The 18,163-nt window shown below is 40.0% G+C and overlaps 1 protein-coding gene and 1 long non-coding RNA gene across 6 annotated transcripts in view; one reads left to right on the forward strand and one right to left on the reverse strand.

The window, feature by feature from the left end:
- The window catches only part of UGGT1 (UDP-glucose glycoprotein glucosyltransferase 1), a 49,381-nt gene that overhangs the window by 27,464 nt on the left and 3,754 nt on the right, over nt 1-18,163 (forward strand). For all 4 annotated transcript variants that reach the window (XM_040612811.1, XM_040612813.1, XM_040612810.1 and 1 more), the window contains 18 exons: nt 161-367; nt 1,004-1,135; nt 2,123-2,253; nt 4,600-4,695; nt 5,018-5,120; nt 5,592-5,671; nt 6,126-6,315; nt 8,893-9,051; nt 10,864-10,949; nt 11,284-11,368; nt 11,925-12,013; nt 12,487-12,591; nt 13,187-13,271; nt 14,591-14,773; nt 15,973-16,133; nt 16,624-16,738; nt 17,382-17,498; nt 17,863-18,022. In XM_040612811.1, coding sequence (XP_040468745.1) covers nt 161-367; nt 1,004-1,135; nt 2,123-2,253; nt 4,600-4,695; nt 5,018-5,120; nt 5,592-5,671; nt 6,126-6,315; nt 8,893-9,051; nt 10,864-10,949; nt 11,284-11,368; nt 11,925-12,013; nt 12,487-12,591; nt 13,187-13,271; nt 14,591-14,773; nt 15,973-16,133; nt 16,624-16,738; nt 17,382-17,498; nt 17,863-18,022 — 2,284 coding nt within the window. The remainder of the gene's footprint in view (nt 1-160; nt 368-1,003; nt 1,136-2,122; nt 2,254-4,599; nt 4,696-5,017; nt 5,121-5,591; nt 5,672-6,125; nt 6,316-8,892; nt 9,052-10,863; nt 10,950-11,283; nt 11,369-11,924; nt 12,014-12,486; nt 12,592-13,186; nt 13,272-14,590; nt 14,774-15,972; nt 16,134-16,623; nt 16,739-17,381; nt 17,499-17,862; nt 18,023-18,163) is intronic.
- Nucleotides 1-18,163, reverse strand: part of LOC121096623 — a 43,190-nt gene that overhangs the window by 9,146 nt on the left and 15,881 nt on the right. Inside the window, exons 2-3 of one of the 2 annotated variants that reach the window (XR_005830617.1) lie at nt 9,245-9,465; nt 1,073-1,173 (exon numbers count right to left, since the gene is read on the reverse strand). This is a non-coding gene — a long non-coding RNA (uncharacterized LOC121096623). Of the gene's footprint in view, nt 1-1,072; nt 1,174-9,244; nt 9,466-18,163 lie in introns of those variants that run through there. The other variant, XR_005830616.1, reaches the window with a different exon arrangement.

Genomic DNA, 18,163 nt, shown 5'->3' on the forward strand with positions numbered 1-18,163 from the left:
GTTCTTTCATCCATTTAACCTTGTGCTGTTATTTACCTGATTTGTAATCTGGTTTTCTGGTTAAGAAATACAAAGCTTTTGCTGCAGTGTTTATTACAATAGACTTACGCTTCTCACTTAATTTCTAAAACTCTCTTAACGCATGTTTTGTTAAACACAGAAATCCAGCAATAATGTTCGAATTAGCATGATTAATAATCCCAGTGAAGATCCAAATAGCCAGAATACACTTGTTGCTAAAGCCATATGGGCAGCTCTGCAGACACAAACATCAAATAATGCCAAGAACTTCATCACCAAAATGGCCAAAGAAGAAATTGCAAAGGCACTGAAGGCAGGAGCTGACATCTTAGAATTTGCTGTTGGGGTAAGCATGTTTGTTGGCATTTACACAGGTAGGATACTTCACTTGTTCTTCTGATGAATTTTTTAGTGTGATATATTCATATGCAAAAGAGGCAGTAACAATGGAGAGTAACACTCCTGGTTTTGCTATTGCTTGTTGGTTGAGGAGGGTGGGTTTTTTTCTCCCAAGATAAACTTAGTAAATGTAACTGTACATCTAAAAATAAAGTAAATCATACACATCAAAGCTACATAACTTTGAAAAATCAAGAGGAATGCAGATTTAGGAATCTGAGTCTGTTGTTTCTTGGGGGATTAGGGGAGAACGATAATCTTTTTAAAAAGCTGAGAAAAAAATGACATTTCTCAAAGTAGGTTTAAAAAAGTTAGGCAAGAATCACTTAAGAACAGAAGAATGGAATAACTGGTTTAAGTATCCCAACTTCTGATATGAAGGGCCACAGCCCTAGTAATTGTTGCTAATGTTTGAAGGTGACAGGCAAGAACTAGGTTGAAGACCACAAAGAAAAGGGGACTGGGGATAAATTTTAGCAAGCCAGAAAGATGTTCTCGAATGGAAACAAAAAACCTGCATTTAAAAAGTGTGCAGAGGTGTAGTTTTCTTCCCATTTCAATGTCAAGTATTCTTTTCTTTCAGGGTATGGACATCAGTATTTTCAAAGAAGCCTTTGAATCTCCCAAGGTGGATTTTATTCTGTCCCATGCGATATATTGCAGAGACGTTCTAAAGCTGAAGAAGGGGCAGAGGGCTGTGATCAGCAATGGAAGGGTGAGATCAATCAGCAGGCACTGAAGGAGATACTCCACCTGTGGGAAAGAAGCAGACCTTGTGCGGAGTGTCTAGGGATCAGACACAGAGCCTCAGCTGCCTTTAGGTCTCAACACACTTCTAGGACCGCTTCCAGTTTGATTTATTCAGACATTCATGACCCTTCCTTTGTACTGCGTGCAGCTACTTGTTTGTGTTTTGTACAACTTCAGATCTCTCTCTCAGTAACACAAGTTGCTTTCATGTTGGCAGTGAATTGAGTCCAGGGGTGGAAAGGGATGATAAATCTGAAAGATTGTGCTGCTTCAGTTTATTGGGCAAAATGTGCTGGCCCTGACCAAGGTGCCCTGGTCTCTTCCACCAGCTTTTTTCACAGTAGCCACTTAGATTAGGCACGTGATGTTACAATGGTATTTCACTGCAAATAATGAAACTCAGCTCAGTACAGCGTTAAGTTTTCTTTTGCCATCTGCTTCCTAGTTAGGAACAACACCCCCCCCCCCCCCCCCCCAAAGTTCCAGTGGTTACTGTATACTTCAATGGGTTAAAAATTTGAAGTGATGAGTTGTGGTATTTATTTCACTCTCTTAGCAAAATAACATGAATTGTCTAGGTAGTCTTCAGGCTTTTGAAGGCTAGAGGAGTGACCTGTGCTGGAGTCATACTGGACTACTGGAATTGGCCTGGTATTCTATTGCCCCTTCAAGACGTAGCATTGCATGTATAATTTAGTATGCCTGACTTCTGAAAACCAAGCACTCTGTGAAAATTTTAAGGATGCACTTTATAGGATGTACTTTATGCCTTTAGCCTGGGACTTTTGGCTCTAAATAGTTACTTAGCTGTTAAACTCTGCTGCCAGACATTAATATCAGCCTAAACAGTTAACACCCACTGAGACTGGGGTGCAGTATTTATTTAATATGTCTTTGAATTTTGTTTCGGTGTAGCTTTAACCTAGTAATGCAGATCCTGCTTTTTTTATAGATTATTGGCCCATTAGAGGATGGTGAGATGTTCAATCAGGATGATTTTCATCTCCTTGAGAATATCATACTAAAGACATCAGGACAGAAAATCAAATCTCAGATTCAGCAGCTGGGATTTGAAGAAGATCTGTAAGTACACATGAAGAGGCTTACAAAAAAGTGGTGGTACTCTGATAAAGTGACTTTCTGCAGTCTGGAGAAAGCTTTATCAAGTATACTCTGGATATGTGCTGTAAACAAACATACATGTGTTCATATGGTTAGGGCTCAGCTGTTCAGAGGGAGAAGTGAGAAAAGAAAAAGATGTACATTATCTTTGTTGGGTTTCAAGTGCTTTAGTGACTGACCTTTGTTACAGCTCACAATCTCCTGGAGGTATGGAGCTGTAACTGTAACCGCCAGATTCAGGAGGCAGTTCTGAGAGTACTGGCAACCCCTGCTAGGGTACCGTGCTCAGAGTTCCTCTTTCTTGGTTCATTATCTAGTAGCAACCTGCTGTGGCTGGTCTGGTGCCTCGTGACCAAAGTTGGAGGAATTACTGGCTGAAGCCTCACCGACAAGCAGCAAGAAACTGGCAAAGTGCCAGAGTCTGTAGGGTTTACTGTAGAGTGGTTCAGGTGAACATGGAACAGTAAATGTTGCCAGTTTAGTCACAGCAGCATGGGTGGCAGCAGCCTGCCGCATTATCTGAGGAGTTCCAGAAAGTGGTTCCTTAGATTGGGGTGGGGAGGGATACAGGTGGGCTGAAAAAAATGAAGACTGAGGGTGGTGATGTATTTTGCAGGGACTGGCTTATTGCTGTGTTCAGCTAGATGAAGTTCCGTTCAAGGTTTAGGTGACTGGTTGTGGCAACTTTACTAACAGAGGTGATGTCTCTATGCAGAGAAGAGTGGTTTGCTTTTGTGGGACGTTACAAAGTACAGACTGCTGCACGTTACTACACTTGCTCTTGAAAATGCTTTCTGCTCCAGTAAGAGAAGCCTAACTTTTCATTAATTCTAAGGCCTTCAGACTTCTTATGGGTTTTTCCCCCAGCTAAATCTTACCTGACACGCTGTTTTAAACCACTTGCCTCCAATATGTCAGGGTTTCATAACTCATATGTAGGATTACTACAGTATTGATTTAAAAGCAGAAAGAAGGGAAGAAATTGAGAGGCTGTGGGAGTATGCCTTCTGAATCTGTTTGCAGTTCAGGCCAATCAGCACTGAACTATCAATATAAAAATTATTTTAGCGATATGTTTCACTGTCAATACTACATGATCATGGACACTGCTTTTAACTTTTTGAAGAGGAACAATAGGGAAAGAGGTAGAGATAAGAAAAGCAAAGTCACAGTTCTAGATAATTACTGCAAAAAGCTTGGGGGGAGCTAACCTAAAGAAAATCTTCAGGCTCAAAAGAACTGAGGTCCACAGGTGTGCATTTGCGTGTTGGATCTCATAGCTAAAGATAGTTTCTTCCGTATTTAGCATTACATTTTTCCATGATGCTGTTTGACTGTTAAAAGGGTAGTCATGTAAGTTTAGCTTGAGGTCATCTGTGCAGTAATCTTGTGTGATTCTGAATCCTAGTGGGACAGGTTTTAACAGCATTCCAAACACTGCTGCATCCATTGCTGTGTTGGGAATTAGAAGAGAAATAAAGGTGATAGGGTGGAGGAAGATGGCATAGTTTGAAAACAGGCTAGTTTTGGACAGAGCAGTGGTTTTTTGGTCTGAATGCTGCCAAAGTTTTGGAAAAACTTTTGAAATTATCTGCATTGGAAAACACTGTAGAACTTGGCAGACTTCACCAGGCTTGTGGTTTTGGCATGAACAATTTAAACAGCTGTCGCTGTAAATCTATGAGACTTACCTAATTCAGGAAAAGCTGAAAGACCTTTAAGTTACGGTACTTGGCAAAGCTATGAGGTACAAATCAATTTTCACTGAACTTTCAAGGGGTTTTACATTTTCAAGATCAAATATATTCTTAAAATACGAGACTGAAAATGTATGGGAATAATAAAAAGGAAGAAGTCAGAAGTAATTATCTTTTAATGACAGGACCCCTCTCTCTCTCAGAAGTTTCTCCACATAAAGGATTGCTTCCTAGCTCTTAGAGTCGTGTGTAAAATGGGAAGACTGCTGTGAAACAGGGGTTTGGTCTGAATGGCTTACAGGTCTAAGAGGTTGGTGAAGTTCAGGAACGTACTACCTATCACATGGCTGACCCCCAGAATACCAGCCGTTCTGTATTTGTCACAGAGTTAAACCCTTTGGTATTCTCAGTTATAAGGCAGCAACCTGTTAAAATTAATGGTGGATAGCCCTTAAATATGTTTAATTCTTCAAAGCTTGTGTAGAAAGGTAGTAGAGGTGTTAAGTTTGTGTATCTGAATTCACTGTCTTCTCTTTTGCTGCTAACTAGCAGAAATGTGATAAGTGCAAGCATTTTCTGAGTACCTGTAAACTTGTTTTGTTTTGTTCAGTGCAAGCGACCTGGTAATGAAAGTGGATGCTCTTCTTTCTGCTCAACCAAAAGGAGAGGCAAGGATTGAATATCATTTTTTTGAAGAACGATACAGGTATAGAATTGCTGGCATTTGCTGAGCAATAAGCTTTTCCTTGTCTTTTACTGTTCCTATTGTTGTACGTTGTTTTTAAGTTAAAAAATAAAAATCCAAGTAGCAATAGGAAAGTCTCCAACAGTTTTCAGGGCACAGCCAGATTCCAGATTCTTTCTGTCTCTATACATGTATATGTATATATCTATATTTTTTCATTATCTAGATTCAGAAGGTGCATAGCGTTTAGGAAGTAATTTGACTTCAGAATGAGATGGACAGTGGTTTTTTGTAAGATTATCCATATTTTTGATACTTTAAAATTGTTTTTTCTTCTGTTTAGTGCAGTTAAACTGAGACCAAAAGAGGGGGAGACATACTTTGATGTTGTGGCCATTGTTGATCCTGTGACCAGAGATGCTCAAAGGCTTGCTCCATTACTTCTGGTGTGTATGCAATGTTGTCATGCATTTTATGGCAGTTTCAAAAAGTCTCAGTTCCATAATTTTGGAATGTTTGTCTTCCTCCTTGATTGGGTGGTGACCAACGGCTGCCTCATAGTGTGTCCAAGTTGCACAATACATTTATTAGTGGAAAAACTAATTACAGTGTATTACACACTAATAAGATCATGCTTGGGTATTGTCTACATAGCTTTTAGTTTCACCATTTTAACAGTTTAGTTTGCAGTGACTCTGTTCTTGAGTCTCTGCATCTCAAAAAGAATGCCTGCAATGTGAGGCAGCAGGTAACTGTTCTTAAACCCACCAATTAAAAAGTGGGTGTGGTAAAGCAAATAATGAGAAGGGAGGATTGAGAATGAGCAGCTAACGTGCCTCCTTGAGGTCCTGTCTATAAAAACAGCGGTCAGTTTTCTAGTTCCTATTTTAAGGGATGTCTTTTGCTCGTTACTTTAGGTTTTGAACCAATTGATAAATATGAACCTCAGAGTGTTTATGAACTGCCAGTCCAAACTTTCTGACATGCCACTGAAAAGGTAAGCAATACCACACCAGGGTTAAAAAGAGAGAGAGAAAGAAAAACCTGTTGGAATGCGCAAACAGAAATATGGTCAAATATCCTATAGGAAGCCTCGATAACTGCTTTGAGCTCCTTTATGTAATAGCATGATTTCCCACAGGGAATCTGAAAATTTGTGGGTTGCATGAGGTAATTCTGCTGGTTTACAAGTTAGGCTCTTTTATTTATTTATATAAAAAAGTTAAATAACTTACTAATCTTAATAGTCGGGTTTTGCACATTCTGTTTGCTCCTTCGGGATGAAAATTCTGACCTGTTCTAAAGTCAACAAAACCTGTGTTGCTTTGGTCAAAGCTGTGGAGACACTGCAGATCTGGGAAAGCTGATGCCATCAGCAAGTTCAATGAGAGTGAAATATTTGCAAAGTCTGGCAGAAATACGTTCTAAGATTGTTCTTTCTGAAATTTCAGCTTTTATCGCTATGTTTTGGAGCCGGAGATTTCTTTTGCAGCAGATAATAACTTTGCTGCAGGACCAATAGCCAAGTTTTTGGATATGCCCCAGTCTCCACTGTTCACTTTGAACCTAAATACTCCGGAGAGCTGGATGGTGGAATCTGTCAGAACCCCGTATGACCTCGACAATATTTACTTGGAGGAGGTAACAGAAATCAACGTGTTCTTATGACTGCATTGAAATGGTGTTGTTTTTCCAGGGCTTATTTTTGTAATTGCAAAGAAATGCATAATTTTAAAATGTTAATAAACATAGAACTGTGGACATTAACAACTGTTACGTTTGCAGACCCCTAAACATTTTCTAGGAGAGACACAGGTAAACCTGAGCTCAGTTAAGGCTGCTGTTCTCACCTACTCATGGATGCCTGAACCGGAGATTGAAAAATAGTGTAGGTTCACTTGAAGTGGATCCTACAGATGCTCTGAGTGTGTATATATAACGTTTCACTGTCATGAGCTACAAACAAAGAAACTGTTGGTCATTAAATAACTTTCTATTAGTTGAAAAATTTGTTTCAGGTTGCCACGACAGCAAATGGCATGACAAAAAATAAGATTACCATTTTTTAAAAACCTCTTTTTAGACATTTTTAAGTAAGGTCTGAATCCTGTTCCAGTAAGTAAATTCTACTTACTTTCACTTGCTCTCAGAAGCAACCAAGCTGGTTTTTAGCTGCCTGTTCATTTTCACAGCTTTTGTTACTGGCAAACAGTCCTGTGGCCCACAAAAGGAAGCGCAGTACCAATAGAACAGTCAAACTGGTGCAGCAGAAATGCGCTCAGCTGTGGCAGGTTTAGGAGCTGACTGCTGCTAGAACACGCCTTGAAATTAGACTGTTGCAATACTGATCTGGGCAGTGCTGCCCCACATACACAGGGATAAAACAAGGAGGAAATAAAAATCCAAGGGGCCAGAGTTTAGCAGGAGGAGGACATTAAAAACAAAAGAAGAGTATCTGTGTTTACAAGTTGATTCTCATTAATCTTTAATGAACTGGATAATTCTGTGCTAATTATTAACCTTTTGCTGTTAACTTCCGTAGTTTTCAGAAGATCTAGAAAAGTGGGCTATTAAGTGGTTACAAAGTGCACTACACACCGTGTTATGATGGGCACTAAAAACACATAGATTAAAGTTAGAAAAATCCACCTGTGATGCAAAGTAGAAAATTTTGGACTTCAGGGTGCAACATTAAATAGTAACTGTTAAATGAGGTGGTCAAATAATCTTTTCCCTTGAAACAAGCCCTTATTTAGTTGGTCTTGAAGAACTGTAGAGAAATATTAAACCCAGGATTTTTATATGTATAATCCAGCATATGCAAAGGATGCCAGAGTGACAGCTCTGGAGGCTGAAGTTCCCTCTCTGCAGAATGAGTATGGCACGGGGGGCCAGGACAAGCTTCCCCACCGATATGCCTCAACCCTGACCTGGAGCAACCGCCTCTAGAGGCAAGAGGGAAGTTCAGGCTCCAAAACCAGCCAGCCCTGGGCCGGGTCACAGCAGCCCCAGCTGCGTGGTGACTCCTGCAGTACAGAAACCTGCCCGCTGCACGTGTGGCAGCAGTGTGAGACCCTTTACCAACAGGCCTCTTGAAAAGCAACCGTCTGTACGGCCTTGTAATCATTACAGACGTGTCTTTTCTCCCTGAACATTGTGTTAGTAGCCTCCTCTTACTTTTGCATCTCTCTGATACCGTTGGGGAATCTGATATTGCTGATCCTGTACTAGTTATTCAGAGATCTAGGAAACTTGGGTGTGTGGTGCTGTATGGGTTTGTTTTGGTTGAGGGTTTCTTTGTTTTTCATCTCTTAACCTAACTGAAACACCGTAAACGAGCCACCAAATGGTTGCTACTACTACGTGTTTCAAGCGTCCAATTCCCTTGTCCCCCTTAAATTAACTGAAAGCCTGAGAGGGGGATTAAATGCTTCAGGCATTCAAAGTACCATCCTGCATCTCCAAATAAGCAGTAGCTTTACTTTTGCAGATGCACAATTTCCAATTCCTAACGTGCAGTATGTTGGTGCTGTAGCAATTAAACTGTTATTTTGGAAGTGCAATGAGAGAAGATGCTTTGTGAGAATCACTAATATTTTGCTTATTTAGTGTCTTTATTTATTAAATAATATTATTATTTATTTAGGCTACATCTGAATGTAGTCTGGTAGGGACCCAAGGTTTTTGGGTTTGTGGGTTTTTCCTTTCTTGGCATGACTTTTTTGATGTAGGAAAAAGGATTTGCTATTTCTGACAGTACCCTAGCACACTAAGAGTAATGCAGAGCAAAACAAAACATTTATTTCACCTAATAAATATTAGACGAGACTAGCTTTAAAGAGATTTAGAGTCAGCGTTCTTGAGCCCATCATATACTTTTTATGAGATGTCAAACCAATCACTTACTTGACTACATTCTCCAATAAATGTTGAAAAATCGTAACTATAAAATAGAGCAACAGTCCTTCCCTTCTCTTATCCTAGCATCTCACCCCCTTGAGATTCAAACCTTTTTGGTCAGGGACACTTAAGAATATGTGTATGAAATTTGTCACTCAAAGGAGCTGAGCTCTTTGAGGCTTTCTAGGTATTTATTTAATAAAATTACTCTGGTAACATTGTTTTTTAATTACTGTGGCTATTTTAGAGAGTAACTGAATCACTAAAAATTTGCACTCTGCAGCTATTGCTGAATTCAGCAGTATCTTCTCCTTACAGGTGGATAATGTTGTAGCTGCAGAGTATGAGTTAGAGTATCTGCTTCTGGAAGGACACTGCTATGATATTACTACTGGACAGCCACCTCGGGGACTCCAGTTTACACTAGGAACTTCAACCAGTCCTGTCATTGTTGATACTATTGTTATGGCCAACTTGGTAAGCATTTGACTGAAACTGGCAACAAGTAACTGGTTTTCCAGTCAGCACCATGACTTGCATAAACCTTTGAGTATTTTCTACTATGTGGGTTATGGATATGTGGTGTTACACGGCACAGCTGCTTGCAAACATCGGAACCACATCATTCCTAACATTACGTCTACAACCTTGCAGCGTACTTGTTTCTTACCTTTTTCAAGATGTACTCCTTTCCCTTCAGCTTGCTGAGAGGGGTCGTCAGGAATATCTTATAATGATGCCAGTGTTCTTAAGTGACTCTTTCAGGGAAGGTCAGGTGGTTCTGGTTTGTTGTTTTTTTTTAAGACTGGGTAGTCTTTAGACCATCTGCTGTGGTACTGTGAGCCTCAGGTGTACAGCTGTCTTATTTTGGGACCCATTTCTTCAGGAGATCTGTGGAACAAATGGAGAGAAGTCAGCAAGAACAGTTGACATTCTAGAAAATAAAGCAAGTGTCAAAGAATGGGAATTGCTTAATTTGGTTGAGAAAAGGTGATGGAAATCCAAGCGTGTGATTGTTCCCTGCAGCTGCTTTTATAAGGCAGCTGCTTAAGGGATCAGTCTGTTTGCAGTGTCTGCACTGGGCAATGAGAGAGGTAATGGACTGAAATCATGTTAAGGGAAGTTAGCCCCTGGAATATTTTCTTGACATGTAAGGTTAGTTAGAAACTTGAGTAAACTGCCTTTTGTGGTTTGGGGTTTTTTTTTTGAATCTGTAAATGTATTAAAGGGAAAGCAAGAAAAAATGTTTACTGCTGCTAAATATTTATTTTAAAATTCCTACATTCATCACCTTTTCTTAGCCAGAATATATCCTAGAATGTAATATTTCTTATTGTAGAAAGGAAGATGACCCTTATTTTATGTGTGATCACACTGTGTATTTTAGGGAACAAAGCTTTAATGGCTTGGAGGTGTCTTTCTAAGTAGTTAAACCAAAGTGTACGCACCGCAGCACACAGTGCTGTATCTGGGAATCCCATTCCTCCGCTCCGTGTCTATGCTGTGGAAGGGTAGGAGGAGACCAGGAACATGCCCTGTGTGGTTTTTTTTTTTAGGTTTTGGGTTGTTTTGTTGTTGTGTGTTTTTTTTTAAAGCTAACTGGATCACACATGGAATTGCATGTATTTGGGGTCACAGGGTTACAGTACAAAACTGGATGGGACACTGAGGCATCACTACAAATGTTTGTATCTTCTGCAGGTGTAATAGTCTAAATCACAAAAGAAAAGATTCAGATCTGGAACCTGAAACTTCAACAAGATTTGTACACAATATCTGAACTGCACATTGTAATGATTTAAGTTCTGTAGAAGAGAGATCTTGTAAGATATAAATTATGTTACAATTTCCTGCTGTAGATGAAATACCGGCATGTCGAGCTTCAAAATCAATTTAGATTTTGTTTTTTAGACAGACCTTTTGCGCACTGCTGTGTAGTTAGTTACCAGCCAGTGCTTTGAAATCCACTCACTCCTTCATGAAGGCAAGCTTTTTCAGAAAAAAACTTTGGGATTGCACTGTTCACATCAGCACACTCTGAACACTTTTTCTTATCTAACAAATAATGATAGACCTTTCCATAACCCTGTCTCTTACGGAAAAAGCAACAATTTCAAATGGAACTTCTGGGGGTTTTTCTCCTGGATTTTAAAGCCTTAAGGTTATGTGAATCAGCTTGCTTATGAATAACCATTTTCAGACATAAAACAGTGGGTCAAATGACTTAAACACTTGTTCTTCTAAATTTGCATTTTCTGGAAACTGACAAATACTCTTTTCACTTCACAGGGTTACTTCCAGTTAAAAGCCAATCCTGGTGCATGGACTCTAAGGCTTAGAAAGGGCAGATCTGAGGATATCTACAGAATCTACAGGTAGGACACCATAAGAAATACTTGAGTCTTTTTCTTGTGAAACTTTTGAACTAGGTAGGAGGCACTGTAGTATGTGAATCTTAACAGTTCCCTTGCCAAAGCATAGTGAACTGAATAGCAAATTACAGTTTGTACTGAAAGTAAGTTATGTGAGATGAAATAAATCAATTCATTTAAAAAACCCAGCGTGTGCACAACTTCACGTATTTGTTACTTTGTTGCATGTCTCAAACCTGTTTTACAGTACTAAGACTTAATACCATGTAGAAAAAAGCGTAGAAGAAATAATTATTTCTGCATTGCAGTAAAGGTCAGTATTTTACTGTCTTTTCAGCCATGATGGCACAGACTCTCCACCTGAAGCTAGTGAAGTTATTGTTGTTCTCAACAACTTCAAGAGCAAAATCATTAAAGTGAAGGTGAGTTTTTAAAAACTAGAGTTGCTCTTAAAAAAGACTAATCAATTGTGGGAAAGAAACTTGATTAAGGCCTGATGATCCCTTGCTGCAGGCATACATTTGAGGCAGTTGGCACAAAGTTCACATCACAGTATCAATAACAGAAGAAATTATCTATAGACTTTGTTTTGGTTTTTTTGATGACACTGGAGAGAATTACATGTGTTGGGTTTGGGTTTTTTTTTTTTTGGGGGGGGGGAGTAGCACAGTTGGTTCGTTTCTTTGAGGATTTTTCTTTGCTAGTCTCCATCATCAAGGATGGTCACTAAACACCTCTTAGCAAAGCATTTTAACCATCTAGACTAATGTGCCTTTGGTGTCTGAAAACAGCTTCTGAAAATCTGTTCTGAAAATGACAGTTCCCTCCTGAGCTGTTTCTCTGGACACCTTCGGTTACCTGTCAGCTCACCGGACACGATTCTGGCTGCGGACAGAGTCAGTGTCAAAGTTACACTCTGTAGCTGTTTGCCCAGGATGTGGTGCCACTCACTCACTAAAGCAATGTTCTGCTTTGTAGGTTCAGAAAAAACTAGATATGATGAATGAAGATCTGCTAAGTGATGGTACCAGTGAGAATGAATCTGGATTTTGGGAATCTCTCAAATGGTAAAACTACCTCAATACTAACCTGCAAGTCTTTTGAAACTGGGGAACTACTTGATGATACAGTTATGTCTGCGATATTCTATAGCTGTCTATTAAGACTGTTTGAATTTAGGGCTGTCTTTCATAGGGCCTCTCTGTTTCCAGAGAACTGGGCTACTGGTTTGTACCTGCCTACCTTCCTTTACCCTCACTGCTACCTGGGAGCCTGAAAACCTCGTTCATTTCCAGGAGCTGCATCTGGGCCAGCAGTCTTTCATCTGAATAGGTCTTCATACATAAGCTACTGGGTCTTCCACGTCTGTGTCTGCAGCATGCGGCCTTGTGGAGGATTCCCTGACCAGCCTGGGGACACCAAACCCTGCAGCTGTACTGTGTTAGGCCAACACTGCTGCCATTTATAATCTGTTGTGCTCCTTCCTATATAGCTGGCCCTTACTGTCTTGTCCTTTACATAAAAACATTTGTCCTTTCAGGGGATTCACAGGGGGACAAAAGAACGAAGATGCAAAACAAGATAAAGATGATGTACTAAATATATTCTCTGTGGCTTCAGGACACCTATATGAAAGATTCCTACGGTTAGTTCAGAATTTATAATCCAGGGGTCTCAAATGGTGGTTGTGTGCCCTTCTTACCACAAGGAAAAAGGTTAGAACTTGCAAGAATGTAAAAAAAAAAAAAAACCCAACACTTTTTCAGCAGCTCACAAGTGCTCTAGATTTTGCATCTACTTTATTATAGGAACTTTTGTCTGCATAACATTCATACCTTCAAAATAGACTTAGTTTAATAGATGGTATGTTGCTGTCCTAAATTTTCTCACTACAATATAACCAAATAAAAATGTGTTGTTAAGTTGTAAGTCATAGTTGCTTTGGAAAAGAATCTGAGCTTCTGTTCTTAAAGGACTGAAAGCCAACAGGTTGTCTATTCTATGACTAGTTAAAATATATAGATTGTGTGTGTGTGTGTGTTAGTAATTTTATAGATAAAATTAAGCAATTTGCAATAGACTGAAGCTCCCCACTTTTTCTTCATGCGTGAAGATCAGTTACCTGACACATTAACTGCAGTTAGGCTAATGTAAAATAGCAATTTGTAATCTGTTACACAGCTGATCCTAGTGGGTGGCAATTGTTCCTGTTAAATGCCTTATTTTTTTTCTTTTGATAGCATAATGATGTTGTCTGTGCTGAAACACACTAAGACTCCTTTAAAGTTTTGGTTTCTGAAGAACTACTTATCACCTACTTTCAAGGTTTGTTACTGGTTAGAAATTTGTTCTATGGTGGGGAAAAAGTTAAAAAAACCCAAAACCAAACCTGCAACCTGGGCATCATGCTATTGTGTAAAGCTATGTACAGTTACCTGTCTGTATACCTTCTATTTTACAAAGCACTGAGCTGGTATAAGCTGGTGGTTCTGCCTTAGAAAGCTTTGAAAAGTAACAGGTTGACAGTGGACTCATGCAAAAGGTAAATATTCAAGAGAACAGCACCTGTTAGGAAAATTGTACTTGACAGAATCTGAACTTTTGTTTTGTGACTCACACGATAAAGGTATAGATTTTAAGATAAAATTCAGGGCTATAAACTTACATCTAATAGAGAAGGGTTGAAAGATCATATGAAAAAACCCCAGCTCCTACCAGAGAAGCAGTGCCTGTGACTAGGTGGGGAGAGAGCTTTGTAAGAGGAGACACGAAGGCCACGTTTCAGACTGCCCAGGGTGCGTGAACAGCGCATGGCAGTGACGCAGGCCCAAAATGAGTATACCTGGGCATACTTACCGATTATGTGATGTATCATAACATGAACAGCAGGATGCAAAACAGAATCCAGAGGTAAATGGATGTTAAAACTTTCAGGAATGTGCAACATCTAACATTTCAATATTAGGAAGTAGCATTTCTTAAGAGGATCTTAGCTGTTCAGCATAAACCAAGGGGCCGTAATCGGCAGTGTCTCTGCTGGTGTAATCCCCAGGCTGTGCTGTGACCCTGCTGGCAGTCACCTCTTGGGTGGTGCTGCTGTGTGCTTCCCCCCGCAGCCTTGCTGCAGCAGCATCCCCCCCTGGCTCACCCTGGCCTCCCCCAGGGTCAGAACGAGCCTCACAGATAAATAATAAGCTCAACTGATTTGACAGTGGGCCAAGCTGTTCTAGCAAAAAATGTCTCCCGATTCTTTTTCTCTCATTTTATTATTCCCATTTACACTGCTTTGTGTAACAGTCCTAAATAATAATTCTCCCATCTGTGAAATTTTATTATTTGAGTAATGCATTCTTTAATCTGTGGGTGACTATAAAATGGCTCATAAGTAATTATGTGGGGAAAAATGCCAAAATATTTAGTTGTCTTATGATAGTTGGCTTTACAGTTTGCACTGATTGTTCAGTTTGGGGTTATGTCATTGTTTGAAGTAACAATGAAACTGTTTTCTTTGTTGTATTTCATTTTCTAATGTTCTATGCCTTAGAACTGAAATCTTATCTCTTGTAATGCACTTTTCTTTTTCTGGTAGAGGAGCAAAGAAATGAGATAAACTACTTTCCCCCCCCCCCCCCCTCCCTCTGCAGGAGTTCATCCCTTACATGGCAGAGAAGTATAATTTCCAGTATGAGCTTGTCCAGTATAAATGGCCACGCTGGCTTCATCAGCAAACAGAGAAACAGCGCATCATCTGGGGTTACAAGATCCTCTTCCTAGATGTGCTCTTCCCATTAGCTGTTGATAAAATCCTGTTTGTGGATGCTGATCAGGTAATGCAGAGGTTGGAACGACTTGATCTTTTCCTTTTTTCTTTTTCTTTTTTTTTTTTTTTCTCTAAGAATATTATGTTCTGAATACAGTTTCTTGCAAGTTTGAGCCCTTTGCAGGCATGACTGATGGTTGACTTTGTAACTATAGCAGCACATCGGCGAGTGCTGTTTTTTCCGTATGTTCCCACAAAGATTGGTTTTACTGGCCTGTCTTTAACTCTTGCTTGGTTCCTCATCACTCGCTGTGATTTGGGCTAGTTTGCCAAATAAGATTCTTGTTTCACCCTTCTGTTCTTCCAGTCCCACCTGTTCTCCCAGCCTGCTGGTCACTTACCACATGAAGTATTTTCCTAAGTCACGGAATGCCCTGCCCCCTCTCACCCCCCTGCTTTTTAACTTGGCTGGATCTGGGTGGCATTCGGAGGAGCTAGCGGGACCCTAGCTCTGCATGGAGCTGTGCCCTGCTGCAGAGCAAACTGTGTCTACAAGGCTTTGGATGTGCTTACTGCCTGAAAGGTTTGGAATTACAGGATGTATGTGCAGTGAGAGCTGCCCAAAATACTCCTTTGAAAACATATATGAAACAGTGAAGTACAGATTATCAGTGCAGAAGTATGAAATGCCTTAGGTGTTCTGGTACATGTGCAGTATGATCCCGTCAGTTAAAACCATTACAACTTGTAATGGATAGCTGAAGTGTCACCTTGGATAAATTTGTAGCTTTGCTGGTCAAATTTTAGGTAATTACTGCTCTGATTATAAAAAAGGTATTAATGTGGTGGTTTTTTTCCCACCAGAGTGGTATTTTTAGAGTAGTGTAACTGCCGCAACATCTGTGTCAAAAAGACATTACAAAGCCTTTGTCCCTGAAGGGTTTGCAAACTTTCAAGAGGAAGGGATACAAAGGATCACAGTAGAGTTCATGTCTAGTGAGAATTCTTGCTGCTTATTAAGCAACAACTTGGCACTTCGGCTGTCAAACCAAGCCCCTATCAGATTATTTTAAGCTGTATTTTAGTTGCTTCAGCTCTATGGGCAGGGGAGACAATACCTTTTGTGCTGTGTTTCTTTACTACATATACACAATGCAAAAGACTGCAGCGTAACAGGTAACTGAATTGGATTAAATCCTGACCAGTATTTCAAAATGACCTGTGGCAGGCTTCTACAAATAAAACTAAAATGTTCTTTCTCTTCAGATTGTGCGCACGGATCTGAAGGAATTAAGAGATTTCAATCTAGATGGTGCTCCTTATGGATATACTCCGTTCTGTGACAGTCGAAGAGAAATGGATGGCTACAGGTTCTGGAAATCGGGTTACTGGGCAAGTCATTTAGCTGGAAGAAAATACCATATCAGGTACTGAAGAATTCAGTTTTTTCAAAATTGAGGGGGAAAGATTTTGCTACTACTACGTAGAACTAGCAGAAAACTAGCTGAGGTATACAAACAACACTGCAGTGAACCACTTTTTGCTTACTGTTGCCTCTTCAAGGTTCCATTGCCTATGGTCCATTTGAAGCACTAGGGACACTGAAGTTACTTTCAGTATGCTACAACTTTTACAGATGAAGAACTGAAGTGTTAACTAACCAGACATCTTCATTTGTTAATAACAAATGTTGGAAGAAGGGACTGCATGACAGCAAAGCTAAGATAGACTTGTTGCAATTTTTTTTTTTTGTATGTGCCATGATCTTGTTAGAACTGCTTTCCTGCCTTGTATTAGATAATTTGATGTACTGCCACCAAGAGATTGTTTTAGCATATTATATCTCGGGGTCTATTGGGGCTGCAGTAAGTTACCCATCAATCAAATGTCATTACTAATTGCATCATCTCCATGTAGTGCTCTGTATGTTGTGGATCTGAAGAAGTTCAGAAAGATAGCAGCTGGCGATCGACTCAGAGGACAGTATCAGGGCCTTAGTCAAGATCCCAACAGTCTGTCCAACCTTGATCAGGTGTGTTTTTATTGTGTTGTTTTACTGGGGTATGATGGCAGGTTGGGACCTCTCCATTCCTGGCCAAACTTCAATCACAGCCAGATGCCAGCAGCAGTCCCTTTATGCCCTGCCTTCGAGTGAGGCATATGTTGATAGCATCAGATTTCACTGGTGGGTGGAAAACAACATCTTCCCCTTAAATGTCTTAAGACTATCAAATTTTCCAGTATACTCCAAGATAAATACATAATGCAGCTGGATACTTGTTTCTTGAGCTACCCAGCTCAGAGTGCTTTACTGTGCACTGACATAATAACATGGGAGGAAGGCTTGTACTGTGGTGGATGGAAAAAATAACACAATGATTTTAATTAATAATAGTCTTCCAGACTGGTCTAGTACAGGTTTAATACTGGATTCATATTACTGCTTTAATACTGTTTGCTAAGTAACTGAGTTTCAACAAAATAAGAATAACAGTTGTATGCAGTTTTTTTTCCAAAGGACTTTGTTTGGCATGGAAAGGTTGATACATCACTTTTCATTTGCACTGGGAAAAAAACTACACAAGTTAAACTTCTCAGTACTGTCTGGCTGAGGTGTGGTTCCTTCTACCCTGCACCCTGTGGGAACTGCTGCTAACTCTTGCTCTTTACAACAGGATTTGCCTAACAACATGATCCACCAGGTGCCAATTAAATCGCTCCCACAGGAGTGGCTGTGGTGTGAAACATGGTGTGATGATTCCTCAAAGAAGAGAGCAAAAACCATTGATCTGGTAAGTGTAGCATGTAATTCTTTACATGTCATTCTGTAATGTAATGTAAAAAAACCCACAGTAAAATACAGTGACCAGTTTTAGAGGCATTTCCCTTCCTCTGATCTAGGCATGTCATCCTGTATTGTTCCTTATATGTTTTCAGCACTTCGAGATTTTTCCTTCAGCTTTTCTCTCTCTCACTTGGAGCAGTGGCATTATTACAAATTTGGAAAGACTTCAACACTGTACTCTAGCTAAAATACAAGCATGTCTTGTTCACCAACAACAGATGAATTCCACCAGAGGGAAGCATACCTCTATTTGGTAAATAAACCTTTTTTATGCATTAAGTGTCTGAACAGTTTGTGTGTTTTGTTTACAGTGTAATAACCCAATGACCAAAGAGCCCAAGTTGCAAGCAGCGATGCGTATAGTTCCAGAATGGCAGGACTACGATCAAGAAATCAAACTGCTCCAGAGTCTTTTCCAGAAAGAAAAAGAAATGGGAACGCCAGCTAAGATGCCAGGACAACACACACATGGTAATCTCTCTGTTTCCCTACTTTGACCTTCTTCCTGCCTGTTTGGACGGGGGTTACGGTGTGTACTCGTTCACTGTAAGCTTGCACCGTGCCAAGGCTTGCTTGGAGGCTCTGTTAAATAATCCGTGTGTTTTAATGGGC

Source organism: Falco naumanni, chromosome 13 (assembly GCF_017639655.2).
Source record: "Falco naumanni isolate bFalNau1 chromosome 13, bFalNau1.pat, whole genome shotgun sequence".
Lineage (NCBI taxonomy): Eukaryota > Metazoa > Chordata > Aves > Falconiformes > Falconidae > Falco > Falco naumanni.